We start from the raw sequence: 15,001 nt of genomic DNA on the forward strand, positions 1-15,001 counted from the left end.
TCCGTCAGTCGGTCGGTCCGGCCGTCAGTCGGTCAATCCGACCGTCAGTTGATCGACCCATTCGATCGTTGGTCGGTCGGTCGGTCGAGGGTATTCCCCGACACGTATGTTGTTGGATGGTCGTCCTGCGATGGACGGACACACCGCACCGCAGGAGATCGGTGCTCATTTACTTTTGCTGTAAGTTATGGAGTCGCACGGCGGATGAGTTGTTTTCCTTAGGTATACCCGGTTTCCCGACGGTCTTCTTGCATGCACCCCATTTCTCCAAAACATCCACCCCGATTACCCACCCTGGGGTGTGCGAATAGCAATTTTGTCAACCATTCTCTTTTCTTTTATTTTCCTTCTCTGGGAATCCGAAGCGGGCATGTCGTGTGCCACCTCGCAAATGACATTTGTCAATTAGTTCAGAGCGGCGTCGCTCGTACGGCTTTGTTGCTATAAATAATCGAATGCTTCGAGGCTAAGGAAACATTCACATTTGTGATATAAATCCCCCTCTTCTCTTTTCTGTGCCCAAAGCGAAAAGCGGGAAAGAGCATATTCACATCTATATATATATATAGAGAGAGAGAGAGAGAGCACGATCGATCGATCAATCGCCATGGGAACGGGCTGCGGTGATATCTGCGCTCTGCCAGAGGGTTGCATCTCCGACGTTATCTCTCTGACGTCACCGGTCGATGCTTGCCGGTCGGCGGCGGTCTGCACCACCTTTCGCTCTGCCGCCGTGTCCGACACCGTGTGGGAGCGGTTCTTGCCGCCCGATTACCGATCGATCCTATCGCGGGCTGTCCAGCCGGTGGAGTACTCATCCAAGAAGGAGCTCTTTTTCCGCCTCTGCGAATCCATCCTCATCGACGACGGCAAGATGGTACTTCATCATTACTGTTGCTCTTCGCTCTTCCTCTTTCCCATTTTCGAATTTTAATCATAATTTATACTCAAATCTAGGATTTCTTTTTGTTGGTTTTTTTTCTCCTACTACATGTTTGGTTGGAGGGAGTTGGATACTATCCGGATATATTTTTTTTATTTTTAAAATAAAAATATGAATTTTTAGACCTGAAATAGGAATATGAATTTTCAGAAAATAACTATTCATAGATTTTTATTTGATTAGAATTTTTTTTATTTCATCGAAAATAAGATGTAATTAATGCTTTATTATTTTAATAAAATATAATTAATATTTATTAAAAATTTAAAATAAATTATTTTATGGTTCAACGTAGAATAGTTAAATCAGAGTAGATAGAAATAAGAAAAGATCGATTGAAATTGCTAAATCAGAGTGGCCTATCGTATCTTTTTCACCCGTTCAGAGGAATAAAGTGGGATACACTCTTATTTCATCCAAAATTGGAACATCCAAACGCTACCTAAAATATGAATAGGCATAAGGGAGTCCTATTTCCTCCGTTCAGTTGGGGGGAGTCTTAGGAATGCCGCGATCTCTTAAAACCCAACTCCTATTTTCCTCTGGTATTCAGATCCCATTTTCGATTCAGGGAATAGAAATATGGCCATTCCAGTTTCCATTCCAATCATTTGGATTCCGAAGGATTTTTTTTTTTCGAAAAAAAAATTATTTGGTTTCTGTCCCGGGCGATGACTTCGGTGGCCTACATTCTACGCGTTATCCATGAAACCCTGAAGTTTTGATGGTGAGCCGTGCATGCCGTCTACTTGTTTAAATAGGTAAAGCCGGCGTTGGTTGGCAAGCTATTGCTGACTTTATGCAGGTATCATCCTCTAGTATTCAATCGGAGCAATTAGAGAGTTGTCGCCGATGATCTGTTTCTCGCGTGGTATTATTATTATTATTTTTTATTCTCCTTTTTTATCCCCAGGATGTCTTCTTTGCAACAGCTTTGCCAATGCCAAACGTTAAACTTGATTTTGATTTGCAGAGTTTCTCACTGGAGAAATCGAGCGGTGCAAAGTGCTACATGCTGTCTGCCAGACAGATTTTTATCGTATGGGGGGATACTCCCGAGTATTGGATCTGGCATCCACTACCCGAATCCAGGTTTGTGCCTTCTTTCCTTAATCCTCTTGATTGGTGGGATTAGTTGATGGATTATTCCTGCCACTTGTTGCTACTTATTGCATTTATCGGATGTTCATATATAAAATCGAGTAAGAATTGAAGATCTGGCAATTTGGCTTGGTTACTAATTCATAATTGCCCTTGTCCTATTTAGGCCTTTACCACCTGGCCTTTTAAACCACTAGCTCTCCGATTCAACTTGAGCTTGCATCTAGCTCCAGTTACAGAGATGCAGTTGAAATCCCCCAAAATCTGTACAGTTTGTACATGTTGGAACTGCTTCAAACAAATTCAGCATGCAGATGTTAAAACAAGTCATCGTTGCTATACTATCCATATTTTATTTATCTTCGAACATAGTGTGCAACATGGCAAGTTAATGGTCTTGTTCATATTTTGTTCCATGAGCCATATAATCCATTTTGATTATTTTCATGGAATAAGATGGTCTTTCTTCAAAAATTAACACGTAAGTACTGCAACAGTCACATTCGGAGCATCAAGAATTAAGCAGTTTGTTAATTGGTTGACATTAGAGAGTGGAACAACTAGAGAACTGATGTTGGAACAGATTCACAACTGAGTTTTATTTAAAAAACTCAAAATATGCTGGTAAATCATGTAATTTGACTCTGCCTCTTTTGTTTGGCCTCAAAGGAATTCTATACTTAAATTTCAGCATTGTTTTTTGTGCCTGAATTGTTGACGTTGTTCTTTTATGACGACAATGTAGACTTTCCTGCTCTAGCTTAGCGGTACTGAGAACAAATGAGCTTTTCTTTTTTACTGATAAAATTGTTCAAATTATCTTTTACTGCTATGGATGTTGTCATGGCATTCCTAACAAGAACGCATCCTTCTCCTCCAAAAGGTTTTCAGAGGTTGCTGAGCTCGTAGATGTTTGCTGGTTGGAGATTCGAGGCAAAATTGAAAGCAGCATACTTACTCCTAAAACAACCTATGCTGCCTATCTCATCTTCAAAGCAGATCCGGATTCAGGAGGTCTGGGCTTTGTGAATCAGGAAACAACGGTGAAACTGGGTGCCCAGGTGTCCGCACATACTGTAAATGTACAACCCATTGTCTCTGGGAGACCGAGGTACAGACATCGTCTGTATTTCCTGAATCAGATTTGGGATGCCATGCTGGAGGAGCATGCTGATGCGGAGGAAAACAAGATTGCAGCTAGAGCCCCTCAGTCAAGGGCTGATGGTTGGATGGAGATGGAGATGGGGGAATTCTACAATGATGAGGGTGAGGATGGGGAAGTGGAAATGAATTTGATGGAGGTGAAAGGAGGGCATTGGAAGTCCGGACTCATCATCCAAGGCATTGAGATAAGGCCTAAGAAGTAGTCACAAGAGCTTTTATGTGTTGGCGTTTGGATTGTTTTGGCAGCTGTAAGTAGATTGGTAATTATAGATAGACAAAGGTTGCTTTGCAGCTTTGGACATTCTCAAACAACTAATTGAAAGTTTTAGTTCCTTCCTTTCTCATTAGCTTTCTTTTGTTCACTGCAGTATGGAAGACATGGTTTCTGTTTTCTTTCTTAAATTCTCCTCAATTACGAAGACTGAACACGTCACTATATTAACCTTTGTCTAGGAACGTCTAATATTCCTATTTTATTCTGTTTATTTCAAGAAAATGTATTTATTCTGTTTAATAAGGCCGCGAATTACAAGGTGGTTGCAAATGGGATTTCAGCAGGTTGGAGGACTTGAAAGATTTGAACCAAACCTTTGTAAACTGCTGGGATTCACGCTGTTTATCATTGATGGATGCATCGAGATATTGAAGTAATTGTGACATCAAGCTTTAGATTCACATTCTCCATTCAAAGGGGTTGTGTGTTCTTGAGTGTTTTGACATAGGGATGGTCTTAACGTCATTTCTTTTGATATGATTGGTGAAACTCTTAGACCCTATTGTTCTTTGAATTTACAAACAACTTCCCAACTTATCAGGTAGTGAAACCCATTGATTTCATCAAATTTTTTTCATAAAAAAACTTTTTTTATCTTGTCAATTTTACTAATAATCCAAACTGGCAGTCTGAAGATGAACATATAATATGAAGGCAGGGCCGATATTGTTGAAATTCGTATATTAGGGCATATATGTATGTTTCAAATTTTTTTTTTCTAAACATTACAGCGGAATAAAAGATTAAAACTCCTTTTAATTTATATCATACATGCATAAAACACAAACTATAAGGATCTACTTCATATGTTGAAATTGAACATTTGCTGAAATTTAATGTGATTGAATCACATACTTGTTTCGTAATTCTTTTCTACATATCTGGATCTAGAAGAGAAGAAGTTTTCTCTTAGCTGCGTAAGTATTCCGTCTTTACGGATATCTATTCAGGATCAGTCTGGAATAATTCTCTTAAGATTGAATTTTCTTCTCTAAGAAAATTCAGTCTGCGAATCTGAACAAAATCTGGATCGTGATCAACTCTTTGATCCTTTTCTTGATCTTTTTTTTCTCTTCTTCTATTGCTTTTCTTCCCTTTAATATGTTGCTACCAAGCACCAGGAACCAGCACTTAAAGGGGACGCTCAAAGCCCTTATAGGCATGAAGAAGTGGGACGCCCAAGGGTGGGGCGTGTGGACGTCTAAGGGGAGGAGAAGAGAGGGCGTGGGGCACTTTAAGAGGGGGTGTGGGCTGCTAGTTGTGATGCCTTAGGGACTTTAGGGGGAGGCCCCTTTAAATAGACATAAAGATTAAATCATATTCAATCTCATAATACAAGTCCTACTTGTATTAGGTTTCTTTATAATTCTTTTAGGAAACCTATTAGGCGCCAACTCTTGGATCCCTTGTATCCATAAAATCACACCTGAAAATGCATCCAAGGGATGCCCCAATAAGGATCCATAAGCTCTCTAAAGGTGGGACACACCCAACTTGATCAAATCAAGTGGCGCTCCAACTTAACTATCAAAGAAATTAATTAGGAACTTGCACCCTTGATTCAATTGATCCAAAACTTCAGACACCCGACAATTGGAGTCCAATAAATCTAATTTATTTAGATTATTAGCAGGTAATTAAGTTTGAATTATCTTATCAAATAAGAAAATCAAACATAAAGAGAAAATTGGATCCAACCATATGCTAGTAAGGTTATCTTGAACCCAATCGAATTTCTCTAAATCCAATTGACACTTCATAAGTCCAATTGCTTATTTTAGGTCTAATCTTTTTGTTGTGTGACCCCATAGATTTAATTCTATCTGGTAGTGAAATATACAATAATCTCTATCAAAGTATCATTGAAACTCTTTTCAATGGATCAGAACAATTTCACTCTAACTCATCAAAGATTGTCGATCCAGAACAACCCTAGTGAGCTCTCACAATCTACTAGTGATATCTAGCAGTATATAGTGACAATATAGTAGAACCGAAAAGAACCTCAAGGTATAGTTAACGTGTGATTCAGTCCTTCTATCGTGAGTCCTGACTAGATGGCAGATCATGGATAAATCGTCAAACCTCATCATCAGTCATATAATAGATTCGATCAGCTCAAGTCCAATTGTGATTTCTATGAAAACTCTTTTCCATCAATCACACTGCTGTGGCTACAAACTCTCGAACTTAGCCTCTCAAATCTCATAAGACTACTCCTTTCTATCAAGATCGATAGATCTCATCTTGATGCATACCTTACTTCTACAGTGGACCAACTATCGTCAACATCCACTACAAAGGCTCATTGAGATCCATGTTTATGTGTCAGTCAAACTTCAGCAGCCTCACTGTGAGCAATCATACCATCTCAGATCAAAAGATCATTCACACAATTACAGCATCGAGACAATCACTGATGATTGAATAGAAATTCAAGTGATCTCTCGTATGATCATGCTCAGTACTAGTTGTTCTCTAACAACTACTTACACTCGTTATCTAGTATCTCTACACTCTAGATTAGAGACTCATCTATCTCGAAGGAAGTAATTTTTGTGCTGGTCTATCCAGATCGATCACCATCCTTATGATGATTCTATAATCGAAAGTATTTAGAAATTAAATACATGTTTCTAATTTTTAACACTTTGAGAATATGTATCGAAAGTTAATTTCATAGACAATTCAACGATACATCATACTTGAATGAAAAATAAATTTATCTTTTTATTGATCAAATCAATATATTAAATATAAAATTATGTCTTAGATTTATTACAATGTGTCAGCCATATTGCTTCTAGAACATACATCTAACAATCTTCCACTTGGACTAAAGCCAATTGGCCATTAATCTAAATCTCATCTTCTCAAGATAGACTTTTATTTTTGGTTGGCTCAATTGCTTTGTTAGCGGATCTGCCACGTTGTCTGTGGAGTCTACTCTCTGCACCTTGACATGTTTCTTTTCGAGGTAGTTGCGTATGATATGATATCGTGCTCGATGTGCTTTGATTTTTGATGAGACCTCGGCTCCTTAGCAAGTGCTATGGCTCCATTGTTGTCGCAGTAAAGTGGTATGGCATCCGATGTCATAATCTCAAATTCTGCAATAAACTTTTTGAACCAGAAGCCTTCCTTTGCAACATCCGAAACAACGACATACTCAATCTCTGTGGTCGAATATTCTATGATAGGTTGTTTGAAACTCTTCCAGCTGACCGCACCACCATTGCAAATGAACACATATCCTGACGTAGACCTTCTATCATCAGGATCAGATATGAAGTCTGAGTTAGTATATCCCTCGACACGTAACTCAGAATCTCCTCCAAAGACTAAGAACAAATCCTTAGTCCTTCTTAAGTATTTAAAGATATTCTTCACAGCTATTCAGTGCTCATCGCCTGAATTCGACTGATACCTGCTCGTGACACTCACAGCAAGGGCAATATCAGATCAAGTATACAGCATGGCATACATGAGGCTCCCTATGGTTGAGGCATAAAGAATCCGACTCATATGCTGAATTTTTTCAGATGTGGTCGGATACATCATCTTGAAAAGATTAATACCATGCCTAAGAGGCAAAAGTTCTCTTTTAAAGTTTTTCATACTGAACCTCTTCAGCACCTTCTTTATGTACAGCTTTTGTGACAGGCCTAGCATCCTTTTAGATCTATCTCTATAAACCTTTATTTCAAGAATGTAGGATGCTTCCCCTAGGTCTTTCATAGAGAATTTTTTAGACAACAATCTTTTGATCGTGGTCAACATGGGAATATCATCCACGTACAATATGAGAAATATTATTGCTCTCCCACTGACCCTTTTGTATACACATGGTTCTTTTTCATTTTTGATAAAATCAAATGATTTGATCGCATTATCAAAATGATGATTTTAACTCTGAAAAGTTTACTTTAATCCATATATAGATCTTTGCAGCTTGCAGACTTTATGATCACCATCACTAGATGTGAAACTCAAAGGCTGCTCCATATAGATATCTTCCTCAATATATTCATTCAGAAAAGCAGTTTTCACACCTATCTGCCAGATTTCATAATCATAGTAAGCTGCAACAGCAAGTAGAGTATGGATGGATTTCAGCATAACTACGGATGAGAAGATTTCTTGATAGTCAATACCCTCGTGCTGACTATAACTTTTTATCACAAGCCTAGCTTTATAGATCTCTACCTTATCATCGGTACTTATTTTTTTTTTGTAGATTCATTTACACCCAATGGGTATGATACCCTTAAGTGGATCCACTAAGATCCAAATTTGGTTCGAGTGCATCAAGTCAATTTCTGACTTCATCACATCTAATCATTTCTCAAAATCGATGTCAGCCATCATCTCGTCAAAGGTATTAGGATTGTCATCATGACCCCTATCTCTCATACGGAACATTTATTTTACTTCCTCCGTAAGCATACCTATGTACCTTTCAAAAGATCGAAAGATCCTGTTAGATCTACAAGGTGGTAGAGGAATATCAACTACTGGCTCATGAATAATGGGTTCCTGAGAATCTATAGCTCTTTGCTTTTCAGAAATCTTATCTTCGAGTTCAACTAATCTCCCATTGCCACCATCCTAGATAAATTATTTTTCTAGGAATATGGCGTTTCGACTCACAATCGCATTGTGATCTTGTGGAAAGTAGAAGTAGTATCCCATGGATTCTTTTGGATACCCTATAAAATGAGCTATTACAGATCTATCCTCTAGTTTATCAGCCATCTGTCTCTTGACATAGGTCGGACATCTTCAAGTCTTAAGATAATCTAGACTTGGCTTCTTACCGTACCATATCTCATACGGTGTGGTAGGAACAGATTTTGATGGAATCCTATTCAACAGGTGAAGGGCGGTTAATAAGACATGTCCTCAAAGATATAAGGGTAGATCAGTGAAGCTTATCATGAACCTGACCATATCCAATAGGATCCTATTCTTCCTTTCGGATACTCCATTGAGTTGAGGTATTCCGGAAAGAATCCATTGAGAGGCTACGCTATTGTCCTTAAGATATCCAAAAAATTTTTGACTAAGATATTCACCTCCTCGATCAGATCGAAAAATCTTAATGGATTTACCAATTTATTTTTTTACTTCATGTCTAAATTTTTTAAATTTTTCAAAGACTTCAGACTTATATTTCATCAGATTCACATACTCATACATGGATAGATCATTGGTAAAGATAATGAAGTAGCTGTAACTACCCCTGACTTGCACATCAAATGGCCCACACACATCGGTGTGAATCAGGATAAGTAACTCAGTGGCCCATTCTCCATATCCTACAAAGGATAACTTGACCATTTTTTTTCGAAGGCAAGATTTGCAAGTTGGATACAACTCTGGATTAAGAGAGCCAAGGATCCCATCCTTCTCCAGTTTGTTTATTTTATCCTCTCCAATATGACCTAATCTATGATGCCACAGATACTTCTGATTAATTTCATTTTAGGATATCTTTTGACCTTCGGCACTCACTATTTGCTCGTTTAGATTCACATTCGCATCAACATGCAAGTGATATAAACTGTTAATTAAAAGATCTCGTGCAACTAATTTATTTCATAAATAAATAGAACAAAAATCTTTATTGAAACTAATTTCAAAACCTTTCTGTGTTAGTACAGACACAGAAATCAAATTTCGACTAGCTACAGAAATAAAATAATAATTTTTTAAATCTAATCTAAAATCAGACGGTAATCGAAGAAGATAAATGCCAATAGCTTCTGCAGCAATTTTTGCTCCATTGCCAATCTGAAGGATCATGTCACTTTTCCTTAACCTCCTACTTTCTATTTGATCCTGTATTAAGGTGCATATATGAGCACTCAAACCAAAGTCTAATACCCAATTAGAAGTAGAAGAAATCATAAGGTTAGATTCAATTACGAGCATACCTTCTGAAGGTTTATTACCTTTTTTGATCTTTAGACTCTCCAGGTAGAGTGGACAGTTTCTTCTCCAGTGGCCTTCAACATCACAGTGAAAATACTTTCTCTTTGCTTCGGCCTTCTTTGAAACTTTCTTCTTTGGTTTGCTCTCTTTGTTCTGCTTCTTAGCGGATTTTATCTTCTTCTTCCTAATAGACTTTCTCTTAGAAGAAGTCCGTAGACTTTCTCTTAAAAGAAGTCCACTCCACAGTAAGAATAGTGCCCCTTGAACTCTTCAAGGTTTCTTATTCTGTAGTGACCAACATGTTGATTAGTTCGGGTATAGTGCAATCGAGTTTGTTCATATAAAAATTGACTATATGAACTCGTAAGGGATTGAAGGATCAAATCCATCTGCAATTCCTTTTGCATTTCAAGCCCGAGCTTCCTAAGCTCCTCGATGTCCTTGATCACTGTCATACAGTACTCATAGACTGACTGTCCTTCACGCATCTTCAAATTGAAGAGTCTTTTGGACACTTCGAGCACGTTGTACGGCTCTGCTCACCATACAACTCTTGCAGGTGAGTGATCATGGTCCTGACAGTGGGCATATGCTCATACTGACTTTGCAACTCGTTTGACATAGTGCCAACATATAGCACTTGATTCGACTGTCTTCATCCATTTATTTTTCAAAAGCAGCTCTTTGCTCAGTAGTAGGACGGTTTGGTAACATTAATGGTTCATGATCGAATACATGATCTAGTTTTTCTAAGATCAGGATAATCCTGAGATTTTTGAGCCAGTCTTTGTAATTAGTTCCGATCAAACGATTGGTTTCAAAGATGTGGACTAGAAGATTTGAGGCTGATATTGTTTAACTGTAAGAGTAGAGATTCAAGTTAGACTTTTATACTTAATGTTATATTTGCTTCTAAAGACTTTCAGATGCAAACAATGACTTTCACTAATTTTTTGAATCCCTCAACTCTTTGGATGAGAAACGAAAATCCTACTGCGACAAAAGATTCTTAGTAGGTGCTGCGGTCTCATTGATGCCATGCACCTCACCTAATAGTTATTAGTAATATGTACATCGATGCATGGACAACTCTTTATCCAGATGCTTCTCTAAGCATATTGCAGCGACTTGATCTCTAAGTGATGTGGGCTCACCTAACAGTTATTGACCACACTCCTTAGTTAAGTCCGACCCACTGTTCACAAGCAGTTGCAAGACCATCATTGGATCCCTCACCTAACAGTTATTGGGCCCAATCCCATCCTTACCTTGGAGCAACTCTTTGCTAACAGAGTGGTTGCATATTTTTGATGCAACTAAACCACTGTAACCAGCCGAGAATAATCAACACCAGTAGCACGTCCGCACATCTACAACGATGAAAGACCTATGAACTTAATATTTATGAAGAGATTTAGATTTAGATCTCATCTAATCAGTTATCATATGACCGATCTAATTGGCATGGGCTAAACCAAAATGCTAAGTAACCTTATTGAAGATCCGATCTTTCAAATTGATCAGATAAATGAAGATCGATGGGGGTCCTCCCATTGTTTTCCTTAGATATCAATAAATTAGTCAGATAAGCTAATGAAATCAATTAAATAACTACCTCATAATTACTTACCTTAGACACCAATAGGTCAATTGGTCCAAAAAGATTAACTCAAGTGAATCATGCTCAAACTATCGAATCAAATTAGGTCCTTAGGTTAATCGATTGTACATATGAGATTTAATTGATTTGATCAACAATAATTATATGATCATTAAATTTAATTGATCTAATTCTAATCAATACTTGACTCGATTTGATCAATTACTTAATTGAATTAGATCCATATCATTCAAATCAAAATTTTTAGATGCAATCTGATTATATGATCTAATTTTTGATTGTTTTATAACTAAAACCCTCATGCATAAAAATAAATTTTAGATTCCAAAATCAAATTTTAGATCTAAATTCTTTGCATAAAAGTAAGTTTTAAATCATAAAAATAATTTTCAGATTTAACATACAAACATATATTTCATATATACATGTAAAATTTAGATCTAAATAAAATTCAGATCAACACATGCTATCATATATCTCATATACTAATTATGAATCATATTGAAAGTAATTTTATAACCTAAATATGTAATCAAATATCTCATATATGAATCATGAATCAGGTCATATAAAATTTTAGATTTATGCATGCATTTACATATCACATGAACATGAACTAGAAATTGTTCTAAATTAAAATTCAGATCTATGCATGTTTAGACATATTAACTATATATTCTAAAATCAAATCTAAAATTAAATTTTAGATTAAAAAATTCATCTATATATCTCATGTATCAAGAAAAAATCAGATTTTGAAATTCTTTTTAAAACATGTTTGTCAATTTCATGCATATGAAACTCGTGGCTCTGATATCACTATTGAAATTCATATGTTGGAGCATGCATGTGTGTTTCAAATTTTTTTTCTAAATACCGCAGTGGAATAGAAGATTAAAACTCTTTTTAATCTATATCATGCATGCATAAAATACAAACCACAAGGATCTACTTCATATATTGAAATTGAATATATGCTGAAATTTAACATATGATTGAATCACATATTTGTTTCACAATTTCTTTCTTCAAATCTGGATCTAAAAGAGAAGAGATTTTTTCTTAGCCATGCAAATATCCGACCTCTACGGATATCCACTAAGAATCAACTTGGAACAGTCCTCTTAAGATTGAATTTTTTCTCTAAGAAAATTCAGTCTGCGAATCTGAATGAAGTTTGGATCGCGATCAACTCTTTGATCCTTTTCTTGATCTTCTTCTTTTCTTCTCTTGCCTTTCTTCTTTTGAATATGCTGTTACCAAGCACCAGGAATTAGCACCCATAGGGGATGCTCAAAGCCCTTATGGGCGTGAAGAAGTGGGACGCCCGAGGGTGGGGCGTGTGGATGTCTAAGGGGAGGAGAAGGGGAGGAGAAGAGAGGGCGTGGGGCACTTTAAGAGGGTGCATGGGCTGTTGGTTGTGATGCCTTAGGGATCTTAAGAGGAGATCTTTTTAAATAGACATAAAGATTGAATCTTATTCAATCTCATAATACAAGTCCTACTTGTATTAGGTTTCCTTATAACTTAAGTTATACAATTTTCTTTAGAAAACCTATTAGGCACCAACTCTTGGAGCCCTTGCACCTACAAAATCACACCCCAAAATACACCCAAGAGATGCCCCAATAAAGATCCATAAGCCCTCTAAAGGTGGGACATGCCCAATTTGATCAAATCAAGTGGCACCCCAACTTAACTATCAAGAAAATAAATTAGAGACTTGCACCCTTAATTCAATTGATCCAAAATCTTAGATACCCAACAATTGAAGTTCAATGAATCTAATTCATTTAGATTATTAGTAGATAATTAAATTTAAATTATCTTATCAAATAAAAAAATCAAATATAAAGAAGAAATTGGGTCCAACCATGTGCTAGCAAGGCTACCTTGAACCCAATCGGATTTCTCTAAATCCAATTGACACTTCATAAGTCCAATTGCTTATTTCAGATCTAATCCCTTTGTTGTGTAACCCTATAGGTTCAATTCTATCTGGTAGTGAGATATATAATGATCTCTATCAAAGTATCATTGAAACTCTTTTCAATGGATCGAAATAATTTCACTTTAACTCATCAAAGATTGTCGATTCAGAACAATCCTAGTGAACTCTCATAATCTACCAGTGACACCTAGCAGTATGTAGTATAACCCAGTAGAACCAAAAAGAACCTCAAGATGTAATTAACGTGTAATTCAGTTCCTCTATCATGAGTTCCGACTAGATGGCTGATAATGGATAAATCGTCAAACCTCATCATCGGTCATATGATAAATTCGATCAGCTCAAGTTCAATTATGATTTCTATGAAAATTCTTTTCTATCAATCACACTGCTGTGACCACAGACTTTTGGACTTAGCCTCTTAAATTTTATAGAACTACTCCTTTCTATCAAGATCGATAGATCTCATCTTGATGCGTATCCTACTTCTACAGTGGATTAACTATCGCGAATATCCACTACAATAACTCATTGAGATCCATATTTATGTGTCAGTCAAACTCCAACAGTCTCACTACGAGCAGTCATACCATCTCAGATCAAAGGACCATTCACACAACTACAACATCGAGACAATCACTGACGATTGAATAGAAATTCAAGTGATCTCTCGTATGATCACGCTCAGTACTAGTTGTTCTCTAATAATTACCTGCACTCATCATCCAGTGTCTTTACACTATAAACTAGAGAGTTATCTATCCCAAAGGAAGTACTCTGTGCGTCGGTCTATTCGGATCGATCACCATCCTCATGATGATTCCATGATCGAAATCATTTAGGAATTAAATATATATCTCTAATTCTCAATACTTTGAGAATATGTATCGAAAGTTAATTTCATGGACGATTCAAGAATACGTCATACTTGAATGAAAAATAAATTTATCTTTTTATTTATCAAATCAATATATTAAGTATTAAATTGTATCCTAAATTTATTATAATGTGTCAGTCATATTGGCTTCTAGGACATACATCTAACAGACATCATAATGTCTCTCTATAGAAGTAATTTTTTTTTTTAATATGCAAGTCTCGTACTCATTTTTTTAATCAAAGATAATCGACATTACTTGAAAAGCTTCCTAAAATGCAAAAGTAGACCCAAATAGACGAACGAAAATCCCCAAAGGCGGGCCCAGATGACAGACCCAGCTCTGCGACCACCTGTATTCACATCAAAAAAAGATTGGTAAAACTCTAAGAATCATTCTCCTAAATAAATCTAGTAGTATATTAAAGCGGGAGATTTGAAATCTGGAAATATTTTATTCTTGATTCCAGTTGTCATATTTTATATGGGACAGTATCTTCTTATTTTCCTTATGGCGTATGTTAGTTGTTTTGCTTATTTTATGGATGTAAACAAGCTAAACATAAGTGGGGGTTCAGCCTAGCTCTAACTCGACTTGTTTTATAATATTTATCGAGTTTGATTCAACTTATTTAAATTTTAAGATGAATTTGAGCTGCTCGTGAATATTTTTTTTGAAAGATTTGATGAGTGCTCGAGATTTTCAAAGCTTTCATTTATATAATTAGAATAATTTTTTATTATATTTAACCCTACACTCAAAAATATTCCACTCCTAATAAATTAGTTTAACTTATAATGAGTATACATAAAAAGTGACCCCAATATTGATAATATTTTTAAATATATAATATTTTTTTATATTTCAAGCTAAACCGAGTAAAGTTCGTGCAAGCTGAACAGGGCTCTAATTTAAAACTAGCTTGCTATTTGGATGATTCGGACTTTAGCCAAATTTTAGCTCACTTATGAACAATTCGCTCATTTGCCAAACCCATCTATCACTACTCTCTTCTTTCTAAATACATTGCACATGCACGGTTGGTGGTAAAAACACACGCAAAAACAAAAAGGCATATCAACGTGTGACATGGGAGGACTAATTCTTTATATAAAAAATCACAGTTTTGAAATCA

At 36.4% G+C, this 15,001-nt stretch overlaps 1 protein-coding gene across 2 annotated transcripts; it reads left to right on the forward strand.

The window, feature by feature from the left end:
- The first annotated feature begins 495 nt into the window (after nt 1–495).
- On the forward strand, nt 496–3,883 carry LOC105055728 (putative F-box protein PP2-B12). 2 transcript variants are annotated; one of them, XM_010937682.4, is made up of 4 exons: nt 496–877; nt 1,917–2,035; nt 2,928–3,456; nt 3,577–3,883. In XM_010937682.4, the coding sequence occupies exons 1-3, from the start codon at nt 608–610 to the stop codon at nt 3,409–3,411; spliced, it is 873 nt and encodes a 290-aa protein (XP_010935984.1). In that variant the 5' UTR covers nt 496–607; the 3' UTR covers nt 3,412–3,456; nt 3,577–3,883. The 2 variants fall into 2 exon arrangements, with proteins under 2 accessions (XP_010935984.1, XP_010935983.1); XM_010937681.4 differs by lacking the exon at nt 3,577–3,883 and having other exon boundaries at nt 2,928–3,555.
- The last annotated feature ends 11,118 nt before the right edge of the window (nt 3,884–15,001 follow it).

This window comes from Elaeis guineensis, chromosome 12 (genome assembly GCF_000442705.2).
Source record: "Elaeis guineensis isolate ETL-2024a chromosome 12, EG11, whole genome shotgun sequence".
Classification (NCBI taxonomy): Eukaryota; Viridiplantae; Streptophyta; class Magnoliopsida; order Arecales; family Arecaceae; genus Elaeis; species Elaeis guineensis.